Source organism: Gossypium hirsutum, chromosome D13 (assembly GCF_007990345.1).
Source record: "Gossypium hirsutum isolate 1008001.06 chromosome D13, Gossypium_hirsutum_v2.1, whole genome shotgun sequence".
NCBI classification, from domain to species: Eukaryota; Viridiplantae; Streptophyta; class Magnoliopsida; order Malvales; family Malvaceae; genus Gossypium; species Gossypium hirsutum.
This window is the reverse complement of record NC_053449.1, coordinates 20,272,848-20,294,159: the sequence shown is the minus strand read 5'-3', so window position 1 is coordinate 20,294,159 and position 21,312 is coordinate 20,272,848. Positions and strand designations below refer to the sequence as shown.

Here is a 21,312-nt window from a genome sequence, read left to right as displayed (position 1 = left end):
GAGTCTAGTTTCAGGGAAAATTTACGGATCTAAATTTCGATTTTCGTAGCTTGAATTATAATTATTTTAGTGACTACTGCGCAGGTGGACAGCTTTATTATGAATGGTAAAATTAAATTTGAAAGTAAATTTTTATGCCCCGAACTTTTAAGTTAAGTCAAGTAACGCCTCATGCTCGACTCCGGCAACGGTATTGGGTAAGGGGTGTTACATGGTTAGCAAAGTGTTTGTAAGTTTCCAGTTCACCAATCGAACCCTTTCATGCGAAACAAGACGACAAACCAAGCACCTCACCCCGCACTACACCAAAATAGGCTTTTAGCGGCGCTTTTTAAGGCCTTTAGCGGCATTTTTTAGCGCCGCTAAAAACGCCGCTAATGACAGCGTTGCTAACTTCAGCAGCGTTTTCTTCAAAAAACACCGCTAAAGGTCAGAGTCTTTAGCGGCGTTTGTGGTAAAAGCGCCGCTAAAGCTCTTAAGCTATAACGGCGCTTTTCTAGAAATCGCCGCTAAAGACATTGACCTTTAGCGGCACTTTCCCAAAAACGCCACTATAGCTCAAGACCTTTAGCGGCACTTTTCCACAAACGCCACTATAGCCCAAGACATTTAGCGACGCTTTTCTCACAAACGCCGCTATAGCTCAAGAGCTTTAGCAGCGCTTTTACCACAAACGCCGCTATAGTTCAATACCTTTAGCGGCGCTTCTCACAAAAACGCCACTAAAAATATAACATTTAAAAAAATTATTTTAATCAAATAATATTTATTTTTATGATAAATATTATATTATGTTTTATTTTTAAATTTGAACTTTAAATATACTTTAAGGATAAAAAAATATTATTTAAATTAAATTTTTTATGAAAATTTTAACTTTAAAACTAAATATAAAAATTAATGAATTTAATTTTAGAATTTAAAATAATAAATTAATAACACAATTAAAATCCAAAAGTTAGAAAAGTTGTTGTAAATATTAAAGTAAAAATAAAAATTTAGAATCAAAACTAAAATAAATAATACATATGAGAAATAGACTGACTAGTTGAACTTGCCTATGACTATACACATTGCAAGGTAATAAAAAATACAATGCATTTTCTTAATCAAGTAAATCTTGGTAATAAAAAATACAATGCAAACTACATCTGCTACATTCCTGGTTATCCAATCTTCATGTACCCTACAGAATTGGGAAAATAATTATAGTGCATTAAAACAAAAATTGATATTGACAAGTTAAATATGAATGGGAAATAACATGAATGCAAAAATGAATACTCGAGGAAATTGACAACTTAGCTATCTCAACCATGGAAATGAATTAGATATTGAATAAGAGAGATTACAGCAATGAAACCAATGAATTCCTAGTTTACATATGCATGTGCCACTGGACTTGTTAAGTGAAGAATGAGAACCAAATTTTTTTCAATGACTACAGGACATAAGACCAAGAGCATCAAAAGTTTCCAAACATGAAACAACTAATCTATTAAGCAAGTTAGAAAATCAACGAGCTTATTGTTTTAGCTAATAGTGGAAGAAGGAGACAATTGAGATCAATTGAGACTAACCTCGGCTGAGATGCAGAAGTTTCACGACAATCAGAAAAGATCACCTTGATATACTTATAATCTTTGCACCATAAATAATCAAAGTAATAATCATCGATATTATTCACCTTGTTGCCTAACCTCACATAATAATCAAAATAAATTTTAAAACCGCTCAGAAATTTTAAATAGATTACATCAACATATATTGAGCATAGCAACCTTCTAAAGAGAAAATCAAACAAATCAACTAAACGAACATAGAAAAATTGATGCTTCAAACCAAAACACCAGAATTTACTTTACCTCCATCCCATGGGGTGTCATCAAGTCTGCAAATCCATCAAGTAAAGACATTAGCACAATTTAATAGAACTTTCATCTAAAAAGCAAGTACAAAAAGATTCTCTAGTCTTATTTCATAATATACCCAAATATAACAGCATTCCAAAGCATAATGTTGTTATCTTGAGGTGCACCACTAATTCCTGCACAAAATAAATGATAAAAAGGCCACAGTTCTTTAGTATAAACAGCAAACAAATTAGATGAAATACAAGAATGCTTAGATGGCAAATATAAAACCAGGTAAGCTTACGAGCCAAAGCAACATATAAAAGAATTTACCATTTAACCTACTAGTACATAAATGAAATTATTTTTTCATTATTGCAACTAATATAATCATAAATAATTTAAGAAAACAACTGAAAAACAACTCTTATCTACCTAAAGCATAAGAATTCAAAATCTTTTAGATTATTTGATAAATAAAATATTTTATCTTTCTTGCCAATAAAATAAAATACAAAACAAGAATCAAATTAGTTCAACTCCAAGTCCTTAGTCAAACCAGTTCAACCTCAAGTTCTTTGTCAAAAGAAAAGAATATATATAAAAAACCAAGAAAATACATACCTAGTTTGATTGGCAAAACGTCGTTTTCTTTGGAAGGCGACCGTTGGGAAGATTAACAATTAATTAAGAAGATGAAAAGAGATAGACCTTGAAGTGTTTTTGCAAGCAAATTGATTAAACTTCTTATATGTTCGAATTTTTTGATATTCAATTCTTGTTTTTTATTTTATTTTATTGGTAAAATATTTTATTTTCATATGGCATATTATTTGAAGTACAAAATGTTTTTAGGCAAAACATAGAAACCCTTATCTACTTAAAGCATAAGAATTCAAACAAAGGAACTGAGCTTCACTAAGTGATGGGCTAGCATGGAATATGTCCCCAAAGGAATATTGTGACAACTACCTCTTAGAGACAAAAGTGGACAGAAAAAAGAAAACCAGAGTATATTTGTGTAGTGTCAGACCTCAGGAAATTTCATAATTGCTTGCTGAATACCTCCATGATCTAGTGGCAGAATATTGTAGGCAAACAACTCAGATCTAGCTTGAATGCTCTCTCTGTCAGCAAGGGCCTTCAAAGGAAAAAAGAGATATAATATAAGATGACAAGCATAGCAACAAAATCCAGATATTACAAAATACTTATAAGATAATTATATAAATGAGGATTTTGATTCTGTTTGAAATTCAAAATTAAATATTTAAACTTCAATCATTCCGGTTCAATTCCAGCCGCTTCACATAAGGACGAGTTACTGTATTTCTTTATATCGGAGAAGCTTTCTTTGTAAGCTGAAAATATACCAACAAAAATAAAGTAGAACCATTTTTATCTTAACAAAACAAGATTCTTCTCAAACCTTATTTGCTTTTCAGGAAAGAATCCTTCTTAAAAATGCTTACACTACATTAACATTTAACATCAAAAGGATGTAGACAGGTAAATTCTATTTTATGAAAACAAAATCAATATGAAAACAAAAAAAAAACAAAAAAATTGTTATACCAATTTCAACTTCCGCGAACATGAGTGAAAGCTAATGTTAGTGCCCACCTATCTAGGGAACTACCCATATGTCCTTCGAATTCTTACCCAACGACATTAGAACCTCCTACCACCAATCAAATCAAGTTGCCCATAATTTTACTTAACAACCTACAGAATAAGGTATGGCACACTAGAGAACATGTACATGACATATTGCCACCATCATAACCACCTCGTCACAACTCTCAGCATCTCAACTCTCTTCAACAAAATTCATTTCAACCGAAAATAGAAGAACTAAGTTATCTACATTGATACAAAAGGCCACAGCTTTGATAAATTGAAATCATACTAAAATGGAGAGAAATTCCTTTGTTTCCAATAACATAAATCAAGTTTCCCATAATTTTACTTAACAACCTACAGAATAAGGTATGGCACACTAGAGAACATGTACATGACATATTGCCACCATCATAACCACCTCGTCACAGCTCTCAGCATCTCAACTCTCTTCAACAAAATTCATTTCAACCGAAAATAGAAGAACTAAGTTATCTACTTTGATACAAAAGGCCACAGCTTTGATAAATTGAAATCATACTAAAATGGAGAGAAATTCCTTTGTTTCCAATAACATAGCAGCCATTCTTTATCCTCAATGTAACAACAATGCCAGTCATTAAAATCCCATCTGATCAACGAACTGTGCCATCTACTCCAAAACAAAAAAAGAAAAAGAAAAGAAAGAAGAGTGCTGCAATGACATGCTAAGAATCATCTATATTATAATTGAAATGTTTGATTGTTTAATTGAGTTAATATTACGAGTTAATCTCATACCAACTTAATTGAAAAAATATATAAAGTCAATTTATATAAAAAGGTAAAGATATTACTAAAGTTATATATATACTAAATAGAATAGAAAATCACTTTCCTAAGCATTTGAACTAAGCACTAAAAAACTTATGATCTCAACCCTAAACATAGCCACTAATGTCAGCTACGGGTCATCATCATAAGGTATGTTTAAGGCTACTGACGACGGAAGAATCAAAATAGGCTTTTCGTTACGTTGAAATTCAGCGAGCATGGTATCATGGGAGGACTGATACTCACAGGTATTCCCCCTCAACTCCACTTGCTCCACATGACGTACACAACACCACACACAACTTTTTCATTCAGGTAATGTGAAAAAGGATTTTGGATACCATTAGGGAACATATATATTTAAATCTTTTTGGATTTCAGGCCCCAATAGATGCTAGTTTCTGCACTGTCTAAAATTTGAAATCTAACATGCATAATTGCAACTCGGTGAGTGTGATTGAAATTGAAGAAGAAATGATATTTCCAATTTTGCTGTCAATATCTGATAATGCCGACACCAGAAGGGAAATTCTATTTTCTTTTCAATGGTTTGATTATCATACACAGACAATAGAGTTTTTAATTTCACAAACAAGTGGAGAATTCATCATAAATCCTAAACGGCTTATTAAATTCCACTGTTCTATTCGTTTCAGATATGGGAATGTAGGCATTGCACTAATTTTCTTCTATAGAACTTAATCCATAATAAATGCAGAAACCAAGAAAAAAAATTAGTTGTGGTTGATGAACTTGTTGTGTAAAAGAAAATTAAAACTATATATGTTCAGGGAACTTACTATTCACTGTGTATAAGATTTTGAAATCTTTAGGAATCTGTTTCCATTTGACTGATCGTTTATGCCAGGGGGAGATTTTCCGGTGCCGAACTTGGAAAAACAGAGGAGTCGAGCAGTATTAGAAACCAACAGATGCCACCACAAAAACCTCGATCTTTCAAAGCAGGTAAAAGTTCTTAATGAGCATATAATCTTAAAAGACTGTAAAGACATGATAAAGTAAGACACCCTGGATGGGAGGAAGGATAAGATAGCCAGCACGTCAGATAAGATGATGAGGAATCCTTAGACTTACGGGCTGGAATGTTCCGCTCCGCTTAGTCGACTGACAGGCATGGAGAAGAAAATCAGATTGACTAACTCTAAATGAAACTGTGCATAACTTCTCTTCTTATTTAGATTTCTCCCATTTGAACTACATTCTTCCCTTGAAACCCTAGTCTCTGATATGGGTTTGTCGAACTTGTCATCGCCAGATTCTTTTTTCTTGTCATTCCTTAAAAAGTCCCAAAAGTAAATAAAATTAAAAAAATAAAACAAAACAAAAAACCAGGATATCAACAAACCCTTCTATCAGTTTCATCAGTTCTTCCAGCGATATGTCTGGGTGATTCCATCCCATCTTCTGGTTTTCTTCCTTCAAGTCTGTTGTTGGAAATGGGAAATTTGGGGGATTTCAGCTGAAGAAAAACAAACTTTTATTTGGGGGATTTATGGCGCACGACGGAGATGAGAAGAAGTGGGAGTAATGAGCGGGTAACCAAAATTTTTTTTAGAAGTGAGCAGGATTTTGATTATCTTTTATTTTCTTCCACATTTGTGGCGTTTTAAAGAAAAAACGCCACTACCTAAACTATTGAAAAATTGCAATACATATTTGCGGCGTTTTTATCAAAACACCGGTAATGTCTACCTTTTGCGGCGTTTTTGCTGAAAACGCCACTAAAAAACGCCACTACCTAAACTATTGAAAAATTGCAATACATATTTAAATTTTAATACATAGTAATGGCGTTTTTTGCTGAAAACGCCGCTAAAGCTCGCGTATTTTTTTATATTCAATTATTGTATCTTTCATATAAATTTTACATAAAGAATTATTAAAATTTTAAGTAATATTTAAAAGAATTAGAAAAATTATAAATTTTATTTTTTATTTCATTTTTTCTTATAATTTGGTCCTATCCAAATTAAATAATTACCTATCTATCCATATTAATTATATCAAATGGTTTAGATTAAATATTTTTAAATATAAAAGCATTAATTAATTGTATAAAATTGTATCATTTAACAAATCTCAAATAAACCTTAAATCTTAAATTAACCATTCAATATACACAAAGTCTATCTATTATATATCTCTTAAATAATATAAACTATACTCATAATTTCAATATATTAAATTTATTATTATATCTTTTACAATTATATAAGAACATATTTAATATATAAATAAAAAACTAATTAATATAAACTCTAAACCTTAACCCGACCCTTGAAACCCTAAATCCCTAGCTCTTAACCCCTAACCCCCTAACTCCTAACCCCTAAACCTTAAATCTCAACCCTTAAACCATAATCCCTAAATCCATATATAATCCCCAAACCTTAAAATAGTAACTCCTAAACTGGCCTTAAATATTAAATTAATCATATACTGTAAGTCATATAAACCCTAAACTATAATGATAATTAATTAAATATTTTAAAATTAATACTATCTTATCTTTTTCAATTATATATGAAATTATTTAATATATAAATTTAAAAACATATTTAAAATATAAATAAAAAATTAATCTAAACCCAAAACCCTAACTTGACCCATAAAACCTTAAACTCTAAATCCTTAACTCTTAACCCTAAACCCCTAAACCTCTAACCCATAACCCCTAAATCTTAAATCCTACCCCGACCCTAAATCCTTAATCCCTAAACCCCAACCCAACCCAGGATCCCTAACCCCTAAACATTATTTAATATATAAATTAAAACACACTAATTAATCTAAACCTAACCCCTAACCTCTAACCCTTAAATCCATAAACCCTAAATCCATAATTGATCTTAACCTCTAACCCCTAGCCCCTAACTCATAAACCTTAAATCACAACCCTTAAATTAGAATCCCTAATCCATAATCCCTAATTTCATAATCTATAAACCTTAAAATTGTAACTTTTAAACTAACCCTAAATCCTAATTTAACCACATATATACTCTAAACCATATATATTAAACCCTAAACTATAATGATAATTAAATTAAATATTTTAAAATTAATACTATCGTATCTTTTACAATTATATTTGAAATTAATACTTAAAATTAATACTCTAATTTCATTTGCCCCTTTTCATTCATTTTTAGCTCTTACTCTTGACTAGGTACTATTAGGTCATTGTTGTGTTCATGTTTGATTAACTAAATATAAAATTATTTTTGGTAATAAAATTATCAATATATAATATTATTTATCACCATATTTGGTGCTTTATATTTACTTTATTTGATTTATTTAATCGAACTATCAAATTAAGTTTTATGATATTTTATTTTACTCATAATTTAATATATTTTTCTAGTAAAGTAGTTTAAATAAACTGTGATTGAAAAATAATAATAACTAGTTAAGAGTTAGGACTTCTCTTTAATAAAAACATATTGTATTAAACAATATTATTTGTTATCATTTAAATGTAAATTTGACCAATATATAATAAATACAACGAAATATCAATTTTTTCAACTTATAATAAAAAAATATTATTAGCGGCGTTTTTTTAAAAACGCTGCTAAAGGCCAGAGCATTAGCGGCGCTTTTTTAAAAACACCGCTAAAGATCTGAGCATTAGCGGCGCTTCTTCAAAAACGCCGCTAAAGGCCCGAGCATTAGCGGCGCTTCTTCAAAAACGCGCTAAAGGCCCGAGCACTAGCGGTGCTTCTTCAAAAACGCCGCTAAAGGCCCGAGCACTAGTGGCGCTTCTTCAAAAATGCCGCTAAAGGCCCGAGCATTAGCGGCGCTTATTCAAAAACGCCGCTAAAGGCCAGAGCATTAGCGGCGCTTATTCAAAAACGCCGCTAAAGGCTAGAGCATTAGCGGCGCTTCTTCAAAAACGCCGCTAAAGGCCCCAAAAACTCAGAAAACGGTGTCGTTTGGCTTAGGCTTTTTGCGGCGCTGTTCAAAAAACGCCGCTAATGCTTATTTTTAGCGGCGTTTTTGGAGAAGTGCCACTAATGCTCTACCTTTAGCGGCGTTTTTATAAAAGCGTCGATAATGCTCGATTTTTAGTGGCATTTTTTGTCCAAGCGCCGCTAAAAACGCCGCTAAAAGCCTGTTTTGGTGTAGTGCCGGTTACTAAATTCGGTCACATTCTCGAAATCTTCATTCATAACTTAAGCCATCAGCAGAGTAGATTTTTATTTTTTTATTTTTATTCCATTAGAAAATACATTTAAAATTAAACAACTAAGAATGATATACTTACCAAACAAATTTATAAACAATCAGTTTTCATGAAACAATCTAATTACAATATTTAACTTCATTACACACACATTGATTAAACTAGATAATAAACACTTTAATCCAAGAACTGCCCAACTCTGACTAAGCATTGGAATTAGAGGCTCAATGTCAAACAAATTAACGAATAATCTCAGCATAAGAATTAACACATGCGAAAGAGAAACAATCATGCATACTTACTAATCCAACACCCTTTACTTAGCTCACATTGTGCTCAATGTGTAATAATAAAAGAATAAATAAGAAAGAAAAGGGTCAAGTGTACTCCTTGTATATGTTTAATTCGGCAGAGGGTGGTTTGGGCAGTTCGGGTTCATTCTGCTCGGATCGGTCCTGGGTGTATGTTTCAATAAATGGTAGCATTGAAATTTCACAAGAAGTGCCCATGCCACAAAAGAAATCCATTTCTGATTTATTTTTTGATGAAAATGGATAGCCTCCACCATCGTTCCTAGAAAACAACACATTAAAATAGATTAAATAAAAATCTTATTTTTTTTTAATTTTCAACATAAATTAAACTAAAATCAAAATTAAATAAATTAAAATAAATAAATATGGGTTGCATCCCAAAAAGCGCTTTTATTTAACGTTGTTAGCTCGACAACGTGAGTGTTATTCGTTTGGTTCCTTGAGAATTAATTCTTCCATTATACGCACTTGGAAGTTTTCGAAGAAAGGTTTCAACCTTTTCCCAATGTCCTTGAAGTACTTTTTAGATTCCTCCATCATCGGTGGATTGAGGCATCTTTGAGCTTCTCCGTTCGGGATCTCTTTTTCTTAAATTCCCTTTTTCTCTATCTGAATCTTTAAATGTTCTGGTAATAATTTGAGCTCTAATTTTGGGGCCTTTTATGCGAATGACATATTCACAAATTGGTTCTTCCAACTTCATTAATTCCTCTAATTTATCCATAGTATCGAGGTCTAAACTCTTACAAAGCATAATTTGTAACACATCCTCTTCATGATATTCAAAATGTAACTTTGTTAGTGACTCAATAATATCAATACTAGAGACATTCAAAATCGTGTTGGAACAGCTCATGGCCCCATAAACATTAAGTTTCACCACTTCTCCATCGAACTTTATAGTGAGTGTTGCACTCCGCACATCAATCTTTGTTTGTGCAGTACTCAAAAATGGTCTCCCAAGTAGTATATCGAAAGAATTGATTGAGTTGTCATCCTCTATGTCGATAATGTAGAAATCTATAGGAAAAATTAATTCAATTGTCTTGACAAGAACATCTTCTACCACTTCTTCCAGATACACTGCAGACCTTTGTTGTTGATTCAGAAGTAACCTTTGTTGGTATGGCTGATTGAATCGAGGATTCGTGATAAATGCCAAAAGTAACATGTTTTAGCCCCATTCTTAATGCGTTTTTGGATGATTATTCAATGTAAAATGGTGAATTTTATGCTTTTAATCCTTTAAATTCATGTTTCTATACTTAAGAAAGCATTTTGGAGCAAAAAGGAGCGAAAAAGAGAAAAAATAAAAAAATCAGAGCAAGTTTTAAGAGCCATACGGGTTGGGTCATTCCATACAGACTGCCGCACGACCGTGTGCCAGACCATGTGGATTTCGCGAACTGCACTCTGAAAACACGAAAAAACGTAATTTTTAAGTTTTCAAGCATTCTAAAACATATATATATACCAAATATAAGAAGTGGGGAGTAAACCATCAAATAATATTGAGGAAAACAACTCAAAAAACACCATTGAAGCCGACTCTGAAGTAGATTTCCATCAAGATTGAAGATCTCATTTTGATTTCTTTAAAGTTTATTATGAGTTTTTTTATTTCTTGTGGTTATACTGTCTTTGAGATGTTTTTATTTGAGATTATGAACTAATTTTCTAAATACCTAGAGAAATGAACCCTAGATGGATTCTATCTTTTGATTTCTATTTTACACAATAAATACTTGGATCTTGGTCTCAATTTTGTGTGCATAATTCTTGGTTTAATATTTTCGAACTATCAATCCATGTTTGATGTGCTTGAATAAAGGAGGAAAAGTTCCTGTTTAATAGTAGATCTAGCATAATTGAGTGGAGTTGCATGCAATCTTAGAAATAGGATGACATAAATCTACCAAATTAGAGTTAAATCTAATAGGTGGATCCATGGATCGAGTTAATGCGACAATATGAGTTTTAATTAGAAAGAAATTTCAATTAATCAACCTACAGTCAGTTGCTCTTACTCTCGAAAGAGGTATTAGCATAATTTAGGGATTTCTACGGGTCAAGATACTAAATGAAGAAATTATTTAATTCAGATTGATAATGACAGATGAAATCTAAGTGGATTCTTTCTTGAGTATTGTTTTGCTTCTTGGTTGTTAATCGTTTATTTTCCTAATTTATTCTTTGTTGTGTTCTTTAGTTAATTAATTTAGTTAATTTTAGTTTTAATCAATCACTATAATTTTTCAGTTAAATAATAGGAAGACGATAATTACTAGTACTTTTAGTCTTCTGTGCTCACCATAGCTATACTATTAATTGATAGGTGCACTTGTCTTTGTTGAATTTTTAGTTGGTTTATGACTACATCAATTCGACCCATAACTCATATTTGGATGATCTTTCCACCCCACATTATAGGTGTTCGAATAGGTATCATATTGCCTTTGGGGTGACCCTAGAAAGTCTCTGACAACATTCACTTGTTTTGTCGAACCCTCGTGTAAAATAGGACAAGAGTCCATTGAATAAACAGGCATAGCACAAATTCCACACAATCGTGTTGGGATTGTTTTATCTATTAGAAAATTTTGAACAACATTAGTAAGCTTATCAATTTTATCTTCTAAAGATAGAGAACTTAACCCATGAACTCGTCTCGTGGGTTCTGTTGCCGGTCGGAATTGTTGAGAATTCACATTCATGGTCAAAATCAACTCTTTTGCTCTCTGAGGCATCATATTTACAAGTGCCCCTCCACTAGCAACATCTATCATTTTCATTTTCATTGAGAGTAACTCATTGTAGAAATACTGCAAAAGCGATTGTTTAGTCAGACCATGTTATGGACAACTTGTACACAACTTTTTGTACCGCTCCAAGTAATCATAGAGCAATTCAATCTCCTTTTGTCGAATTCCTACAATGTCTCGTCTTAATTCGACCGCCCAAGTTGCTGGAAAAAATCTGTCAAGAAATAAATGAGAATTATTAGACCATGTATTAACTGAACCAGGAGGTAAATAAAATCACCACTCTCTAGCAGAGTCGGCTAACGAGAAAGGAAAATCATGAAGTTTAATTTGATCTTCAGTCACTCTCTGAGGTTTCATGCTTGTACAAACCATGTGAAATTCTTTAAGATAGGTGTGCAAATTTTCATTTTGTAATCTGCAGAAGATGGGCAATAGATGAATTAAGCCTGATTTCAACTCGAACGGCATTCCTCTCGCCAAATAAGTTTGATCTACCATTTCGGCTAGTTCATCGAATAAGAAAATGTCCTCGGTATAAGATCATGTTTCGAATTGGGGTTGTGGTCCTTTACCGAGCCAAATAGCTTCTCTTTGCAGTGTTCGAGCCAACTTCTCTATTTTCATTTCAAATTCTAGAGTCCTTGGTTCAGGCCTGGTCATAAGGAAAACAAACAAAAATTAGAAAAAAAAAATATTTCCAATCCTCGGCAACAACACCAAAATTTTATGGGCGTCGAAACCACCAAATAAAAATTTCTACGACAAAATAATACGAAATACAAGTTTAGAGCAGTAGGGTCGCCTTTTGTTGTGACCAAATATATTATTGCAGCAATAGTCGTGCCCACGACTCGCGACGAACTTGCTGAAAAAAGATAAATAAATAATGGGAGATGAAAATGTTTAGAAAGTAAATAAAGTGAAATAGCAACAATAAACAATTATATTAATCGAAAATAAAATATGAAAATGGAATCAAATTTAGTAAGCAGTAATATAAAGTCTTAGCCTTAGACTTGGTGAATTCCGGTACTGAATTGGTCCTTCAAAATAGGTTTTTTCTTCGAAACCATAAGCTGGCTATAGCAACCAAGAACGTCCCAATCGCCAATTCTTCCTTTTGTAGTCGATTATGGTAAGACCTGCAAACCAACCCTTACCGATTGTCTAACCGCGATACATGCATTCGCAATTCAAGACCCCGTCAGCCTTGCATTCTAAAGAACCCAACTCGAATCAACGACCTTAACTACGTAGGTCATTTAAATCCGATCATTATATCCACTGACGAAAATCCCACTAGTATGAACTTGGCAAGATAAGCCAAATTGTTCATGGAAATCCGAATACAACACGGCCGACTCGACTTCCCAACTGTACGCCAAAACGACTCCAACCCAACGTGCACTTTGTGTTGAAATTGAATTAACTTTAAGGGACGAATTTGCACTATACCATATTCTAGAAAGATGGTGAATACCGTTATGAAAGATTTTTAGTGCAGATTCATTTTCTCACGATTCTTGACCGGAAATAATACCGACCTAAAACTAGGTAGAATTTTAGTAAAACATGAGATTAATCATGTTAGTTGGTGTATGTAAATGGATTTAGTGTATTTTTCAAAGGCCACCACACACCCTATTTATATACTCATCATATATTAAAATTAGTCTAACTCACCTAACAATCAATTACATGAAATCAAATTCATATCAAATTTTTTCTAAATATGACTTTTATAAAATCAAAAATCTGATCAACCCTTAAATGTCTCAAAATTTCTGATTTGACCCCTTTTGTATTGCTTGTGCTTCAATTTAGTCATTTTCTGCTTGTTTTTTATTTAAAGCATCCGAATTACGTTCCTGACAAAATTTAAACATAAAAAATCACTAAATTAACAGGATTTAATTCAAGAATTAATTGATTTAAACACGTAAAACATGCTATCACCTCCACAGCGAGACAATTTGCTTGGGTACTATTGACAAACACAAACGGTATCGACAGAAGAATCGTCGGCACTGCTCCACCATCGTTGCCACCACGAGACTGTAGAAGATTTCCGACAAGAAAGAAGGGGATCCTGATTTTGCGTCCTTTGAAAAGGAACAGACTAGATTCTGTAATCCCTCAAATTTTTTTCCTCAGCCTATAATTCTTCCATTGCTGATGTTGAATTGCTTAAAACCCCAATTTTTTTTTAAGTTGTTAACTTGAAGATGGTTAATTTTTAATTTTTGGTAATTTTTAAACTTCTTTCTCGGTTCATCTCATTGACGATGGGGAAAGGTAAAAAAAGAATCAAACCTCCATAATAGGGTTGAGTAATCCAAAATCTGACGCGATAATTTTTTTTGTTATAGGAAAGATTCATGTAATAATTTCCGTGGTTAAAGTTATTGTGAAACATCGTGAATCCAATAGAAAAAACGCAAAACTGACATAATTATGCAGACATGGTGAATGGTTTTCATTAAATTCAACTAAGGATCCAACATAAAACTTGGTCCAAAACCTGATCAGCCACCTAACAAAAAACAGAAGCAAACGACATTCAGAACAGCAATCTCTATTCTCACAATAAACTACAATAAAATGTTTTGTTTTTTTACAATAAACAGATAGATCAGTTAATGAGGAGACAAAACTGATTATAAGTCACAGTTATGCTTTGGTTTGTTTGGTTTTTTTTTTGTGTGTTAATATTCCTCTGGAATAGTCTCCAATGCCGGTCTCCAAGCTCCATGGAAGCCATCATCACAAACCTCGTTCTCTCTCAATTTCATAGCTCTTACCACTTCCTCCATTGAAGAATACTTGTTTAAATCTTTCCCACTACTTAAAATTTGCTTCAACTCTTTCCGTGTCACCACAAATCTTATCCTCACAACCCCATCTTTGGGTTTTCCACCATCAACGTTGTTTTCTTCGTTTACTTTGAAGCTAACCACTTTCTTCTTCTTTTCCTTCTTAGTCTCAAGTACCCCAGCAGCTGGAATAACGTTTCTTGTCTCTTTGATGTCTTCTGTCTCGTCCTGGTCGTCTTGAGCTACAACTTTGGTGTTTGTGAAGCAATTCCCCATTATTTTTTCAGGTGTAACAAAAGCAATGCAGAATTAAGAATGGGAGAGATGAGTGAAACATAATTATATAGAAAAATATGGAAGGTAAGGGGGCACATGCAAATGCGGTTTTCACGCCAATGGGAGCGACGTTAACAGTTATATATTTTGAAAAATATAATTCCAGCTCTTTCAACTCACCTGCTTAATCAGATAACTGTTGATTAAATATTTTATATACTTGTCTATAACCTTAGACTCAATGTAATTTATCAGATACATGAACCCAAAGAAAAGGATTTTCTTTTTAAAGAAAAAACACAACCAAGTTTTTTATTTATTTGAAATATCATATTATACAATCACCGCGTATACACTACCAAGGTTTTTTAAAAAATTGTGTAGCTGCATGAAACACAAATTTGCTTGAGCTTGGACGTTACTTTTTTAGATAAAACATCTATTTTATTGGATGTTGGTACTAAATAGCATTTAATTAGGAAAAATACATCAATTCAATAAAATGTCCAACAATAATAAACTGTATCATACCTAATGTTTTTTGTGTCCTTTATTTCATGGGAAAATAAATGAGAAGCAAAGAGAGAGTTTTGAATTTTGTTTTCCAATCAACCAAACCAACTGCCAAACAAATTTTCTTTATTTATAATTTAGAGAAACAATTAGTCAAAATTTTGATTAGAAGGATGGTGGTGGCCGTGGGTTGGTTCAGTGAATATGAGATGTCCTTCTATGTTTAGGGCACCAATTTGATAACATGTTCGCAGTTTTTTAGCATTACAGAAACATAAACAGTCGTTGAATATTTATTGTAAAGGAATTGAAAAGGGCCAAGGCCACGTGGGCGGTTAGGTCACCTTTGCCCTCTCCTCCCCTCCCATTTGTTTCTCGGGAAAATGCTGGAGCCTTGTTTTTTCTCTTTTGTAGCTTGTGGATGTGCCCCACTTTCTCAATTTTATTTTCCTTTTGCTTTTCTGCATCTGTATTACCTTTTGAAGATACTCATTTTCTTATCTTTAACAAAATTATGAAAATGGAATCAACAATGAATGAATGTGGAGGACTGAAGAGATCATGTCAACAAAACCCAACAAATTTCGCTTTGAAGTGACACCTTTATGAATATGAAATCAATAATGGAAACCAACAAAACCCAGACTGTTTGGTTTTTGGTTTTTTTTTTCCTTCTTCACCTCAAATGGAGCAGCTTGAAAATCTCAGCATTTACTGAACAATCCAGTTTTAGTCTCTGTCGTTAGGTCAAAATCCAACCAGATTGAATTGTTTGGGAGTTAAACTGGTGAATTTCGGGTGGATTTTGTTTTTGCTTGCAATCACAGAATTTTCAAGGGGAAGCTTTAAGCTTGCCTGAGAATAGCTTTTTCACCGGACATATGAATAAGGTCTTCAATGCTAATCCCTTTTCAGCTTTTTTAGTTATGGGTATGGTTAGTGGTATAGCTATCTTGCTGAGGATTTAAGTGGTAATTATCTAACATAGTTAGAAACATAGATAGAAGATGAATAAGATCTTCAACACTAATCCCTTTTCAGCTTTAATTACTATAAAACCAAGTCAAGTTCTTACTTTTTGGTGTCCATAAATTCGTATAGTGCTCATAATTTTAGGATTGATGCATTAATCTAATGTCTAGAAGATGGTCACAATCAAGAGAGTGAAAGGAACAGGTTTCAAGAGATTAAGGATTTCAGTTTGGTAACCCTAACCATTATTGAAGAGGGAAGTGAAAGAAAAAGTTTTAGGAATTGTAAAAAAGGGCTAAATTAGCCGAATATTCCAGTTTTTTCTTCTTCTTTTTTTTTTGGCTTATACCAACTATACAGAAATTGTACTCACTTAGACGCACTTTCCCTTAACGATAAAAAATTCAATAACTTTTTGGATTGTCTGTCTATGATCTTATTTCAAGTTGAGTATGTCCGCCTATTACTAATTTTTATTGTAAGTTAATTGTATTGGTTTTGAGAATACAAGTTAAATTCACTTATGCTCCTCCTTTTGGGAATTTGGATTTGGATTTCAATTATTATGTAAATATTAAGAATGAAATGCATATGTTATAGTTAAATTAGTTGAGATTCAATGTAAAATATATTAGAAAAATACAAAAAAGGTAGATTTGTCAAATTTTAAAATATTTTAAGGATTTCAAATTTATTACTAAATAGGCTGCTAGCAAATTCATGAATTTGAGAAATGATTATGAATATTACCATTCTAAATAGTTTATTACTCAATTCACACTATTTTTTAAACCCAAATTCAAATTTTCAAATGCTGCCTTAAGAAATTACAATAAAGAATATCCAAATATGGTAACAAGAATCATAGAAAGAAAGTTTTATATTATCTTAATTGAAGCCATTCCTTATGGTTATATATTGGTTTAAGGTAACATATGATCGTGTTTCATGTCTCTGTCTTAGGGTCTGCTATATTTTCTAACTTGGACCTTCCTCACTCTTCAAAGAATGAAGGATAACTTGAATTCCATGTTGTGGGTAAAGTACAAAATGAACAACTGGGGAATGAACATAAGCTGGGGAGAGGGTGAATCTGTAACGTTGCAATATCATCATCAGAACAATCTTTGCTCCCATGGTTGCAAAGTTGAAACCCACGCAGGTTCGAGGTCCAAACCCGAAGGGAAAATATGCCGCCACATTGTTGCTTGTAGCTTTAGCCACTCCTCCTGAAAATCTCTCTGGATTAAACAAATGAGCATCGTCACCCCAAATTCCAGGGTCGTGATGAGCTACCAAATTTGAAATGAATAAGTGAATGTTAGCAGGCAAAATGAATTTCCCCAATCTAACTTCACTGTCACATTTCCTAGGAAAGCCAACTGCAGGAGGATATAGTCTTAAGGCCTCATTGATTATCATGGTTACCTGCAATGTTGGGTAAAAAAGTATTAAGTCATTTGGATTATATACAATGAACGCTTAGTGACTTAGTTTCTTACAATGTTTAGTTTAGATAAGTCATCTGGATGTGGGTTTTGGTGACCGAACAATTCAATCACTTCTTCTCTTGCTTTTTCTTGCCAATCTGTGTGGATTGCTAACAACAAGACGGTCCATGAAAGTAAGGAATTGATAGGTTCTTGTCCAACAATGTAAAATGTCTTGCACTCGTCAATCAAATCTTCTACTAGGATTCTCCTATTTTCATCAACATCATGATATGCTTGTAAAAGTAATCCAAGAAAATCAGCACCATAGTTGTCTATTTCTCCCAGTTTCACTTTTTCTTCTCTTTTCTTGATGATGTCCATCACAGACTTATGTATTATACTTAGAAGCTTGTCTGCTTCAATCTCATCTGAAGTTTTCCAAATTTTACTGCAAAAAAAAAAAAAAAAACACTAAAGAACCAATCTATGAAAATAATGTGGACAGGTTGACGATTAGATTAATGTGGAAAGTACCTGATGCTTGGAAACCTTGATTTAAAAATATTCATTCTTGTAATGTTGGAATACTTCACCTTCATATCGAAAATGTTTTTCCCTTCTAAGTAATTGCTCCCAAAAGCTGTCCTTGATATAATGTCCGCAGACAATAACCTAAATTCTTCAAACACCTCAATCTCTTTTTCTAGGTGGTTTTTCCAAGATTGTAACATCAATTCAACACTAACAACCATTTCAGGAATCATTTTCTGTCAAAAATACCCTTCCATAAGTTTGAAGAATGTATCGTGAGATTTATTTTGATGAAATTAAAATCACAATAAAATTAATTATTGTAATGATGAAGATGAGATCTTATAATAGTGAGACTAAAATAATGATGAAATATATATTTAGATTTAAATGGCTCGTAAATTACTTGAGTTCGATTTGAAAAAAATTCAAATTCAATTCAGTAAGTATCGAGATGAACTCGAGCTATTGATTGAGCCGAATTTGAGCTTAGTAATTATTGACTCGAATAATTCACGAGTCTTATCGAGCAATATTTCATATTTTTATATTATTAAATTACGTTATTGTCATTAATATATATTATTAACATTAAGCTTAATTATTTAGTCAAGGCCCAGCTCCAGTTTGAGTACAAAAATTGGTAAACGAGCTTAATCGAGTTTGAACTGCTCAATTATATCTCAAATCGAGCTAAAATTTAAAAAGAGATGTTCGATCGAGCTCAAGCCTCGGCTCCATTGTGAAAGTAAAATATAGTCATTAAGAATATTTGATTAAAATATTCGAGGAAACAAGCGAAAAATTGATGATAAAATTTATGGTTGGAACTAGGAAACATACTTTAAGGCTTTCCCCTTGAAAAGCATTGTTTATTAAATTGCGGTGTTGTGCCCAGCGTTCACCGTTAGATGTCACCAGTCCATTGCCCATCAGCTTCATGGAATCGAACGGAGGCGACGGTTTTAGGTAAGCTCTATCTCTGTTAATCAGCACCTCTTTGATTAGCTCTGGTTCTGTAATCATTAGTTCTGGTTCAGCACCTTTCCAACTAAGGTAATTCTTCCCTATTCCAGAAAAAGAATAAAGGATTTAAATCATGTTTTGGAAGTGGAAATGAGGTGAAAAAGAAGATGAAAGCAAGTCATACCGTATTTGCTCAACCATGTATAAACGTGAGGGAGTACCCTGGGAAATATATCATCTAATAAACCCAAGGGTTTGCTTAAGGCTGCGTTTCTCATTTCCAGCATTTCTTTGGTGTTTCCATGGATGAATTTGTAAGAAGGGCCTTTAATTCCCTGTGAACCTAGTCGATACTGTATGTAAACTGGAGTCCACCAAAATGTGTGCAACAACCTGATGAGAAGTAAGAGCAGGCAGAGGCCAAAAATGGTTGAGAGAATCATTATCGGATCTCCCATCTTTAGCTTGATAACTCTATTAGTTGAAAATCTATGAAAGGTTAGTGCTGCATCCTTAACTTGATTCCAGATTGGCCCTTTATTTACGGGTCAAAAGCGGATTGCCTAAGGTATTGATTATTATTATTTTATGACATTAACATATTCATAGCCATCCCATCCTTTTAAAATAATCATTATTTTGGTTTTACTTGCAAGATTACCAGCAAACTAATTAAGGGAGACGTCCACTCATGTGATACTCCTTTTCTAACTCATATCTATTAAATATAATATTTAGATAGACAAATAAATTTATAAGAGTTGACCTCGACTATTAAACTATAAGCATGTATCGCATTCCCCTTTTCTAAAAAGAAAAACGTTGGCCACGATGAGTTTGAGAATTTTATAATAGTTGGGAAAGAAGACATTACTGTGAAAATCTAGGGTGGATTTGAATGGACCATTGAATTTGATGTAGTATGGTGTGTTTAGCTTTTTTTTTATGACAATATCGTTACAGTATTTGATCTCACTATTATCACTATTTTTACACTAAACACATCGCCTATCCAAATTCGCTATCAACTTCATTTGTTAGCTACAAATAACTTAATTGAAGCAAATAATACAATATTCTTATATTGATGTCTACATTTTAATTATATTTCAGTTATAAATTTTATAAGTGATAAAATAGAATTTTTTTTTTACTATTCTTTTTCTAAGTGTAAATATATTTAAATCTAAAACACTTCAAATCCTGCAGCCTACCAGGGCTAGGGAGGAGCTTCACCCCTTTAGTTATATTCACAAATTCCTTTATAGCTTAGCTTTTAATTAAATAAAAAAAAGTTATATTCTTAATTTATTTGAAATTTTAATAATTTATTATTTTTAACATAATTGTTTAACTTTCATTCTCTAAATAATTTCTAATTTTATCTCACTTCTAAATAAAATTACTTTCTTCCCTTTAATTAAGACAATGTTATAAAATTTTATTTTGGTAGTGTCTGGAAAGTTACGTGATAATTGGATTTTGGTGCAATGCTTGTAATTACATAAGGGTGACATGTTTAGGCCGATTGGTTGGATTGAAAATTAGATAGACGGGTAAAAATAAGTTGATCTGCGAACTAATATGGTCCGGTTGAATTAGATTAAAATATTGCTTGAATCGGTATTTATAATTTTATAATTTTTTTTAAAATTTAAAATTTTATTTGTTTTGAACAGACAGTTTGATCAAATAAAAAACTAATGGTTTGACCAATTTGACCACAATCTAATTCAAAAAACATTAATGTTATTTGTTTCCCATTATTTAAAGCTATGTTATTCATTTTGTACAAAAAAAAGAAAAAAGAAAAAAAAAGAAGAAGCTATATTATCCATCTTTTAACATGTTGTATGGATAATGTTGAGAGGATCAACTCCTTCAAGAGAAGTCTTTAAAGTGTCGTCGTCAGGTAGTCCACATTTCCTTTTACAATCGAAGGTATTGTGCTCTCAACTTCAAAGAAAGCCATGTAGATTCACAAACTAGAAGCACCTCAAGTGGTAGAGAAGTTATGTATCAATATTCTGCATCTTCTCCATGTACGTACCTTCTCCACCAATCGAGGCGCTCCCATTTCGTGAATCCGTAGGACTATCCAAAAAGTCGAGAGACAAAACCCTAACACTCCTAAAAGAGTTGATCTCCTTAATAAATCTATATATATATTTTTGTAATTCTATACTTTTTTTTAAAAAAAAAACCTAAATAGAAACAAATAAAAATAATAAGA

General features: G+C 32.5%; 3 protein-coding genes across 29 annotated transcripts; all 3 read right to left on the bottom strand.

Moving 5' to 3' along the window:
* Nucleotides 1-1,041: 1,041 nt before the first annotated feature.
* LOC107920472 (uncharacterized) lies at nucleotides 1,042-5,882 on the bottom strand. Of its 27 annotated transcripts, none has more exons than XM_041109702.1 (8): nucleotides 5,382-5,882; nucleotides 5,087-5,240; nucleotides 3,763-4,125; nucleotides 2,919-2,994; nucleotides 1,990-2,047; nucleotides 1,866-1,891; nucleotides 1,581-1,695; nucleotides 1,042-1,186 (listed from the first exon to the last, which is right to left on the bottom strand). In XM_041109702.1, exons 3-8 carry the CDS (start codon nucleotides 3,796-3,798, stop codon nucleotides 1,045-1,047), a joined length of 453 nt encoding a protein of 150 aa, XP_040965636.1. In that variant the 5' UTR covers nucleotides 3,799-4,125; nucleotides 5,087-5,240; nucleotides 5,382-5,882; the 3' UTR covers nucleotides 1,042-1,044. The 27 variants fall into 27 exon arrangements, 11 of the variants coding, with proteins under 11 accessions (XP_040965636.1, XP_040965630.1, XP_040965631.1 ...); XM_041109696.1 differs by having other exon boundaries at nucleotides 4,015-5,240; nucleotides 5,382-5,582; nucleotides 5,653-5,872; XM_041109697.1 differs by having other exon boundaries at nucleotides 4,015-4,125; nucleotides 5,382-5,871.
* Nucleotides 5,883-14,280: 8,398 nt separating this feature from the next.
* Nucleotides 14,281-14,664, bottom strand: LOC107919738 (uncharacterized). Its single transcript, XM_016849122.2, has one exon. It carries the CDS (start codon nucleotides 14,662-14,664, stop codon nucleotides 14,281-14,283), a length of 384 nt encoding a protein of 127 aa, XP_016704611.1.
* A 2,366-nt stretch (nucleotides 14,665-17,030) lies between these two features.
* LOC107919054 (cytochrome P450 CYP749A22) lies at nucleotides 17,031-19,580 on the bottom strand. The gene is made up of 5 exons (XM_016848582.2): nucleotides 19,264-19,580; nucleotides 18,957-19,180; nucleotides 18,117-18,349; nucleotides 17,652-18,030; nucleotides 17,031-17,577 (listed from the first exon to the last, which is right to left on the bottom strand). Exons 1-5 carry the CDS (start codon nucleotides 19,535-19,537, stop codon nucleotides 17,128-17,130), a joined length of 1,560 nt encoding a protein of 519 aa, XP_016704071.2. The 5' UTR covers nucleotides 19,538-19,580; the 3' UTR covers nucleotides 17,031-17,127.
* Between the last annotated feature and the right edge of the window lie 1,732 nt (nucleotides 19,581-21,312).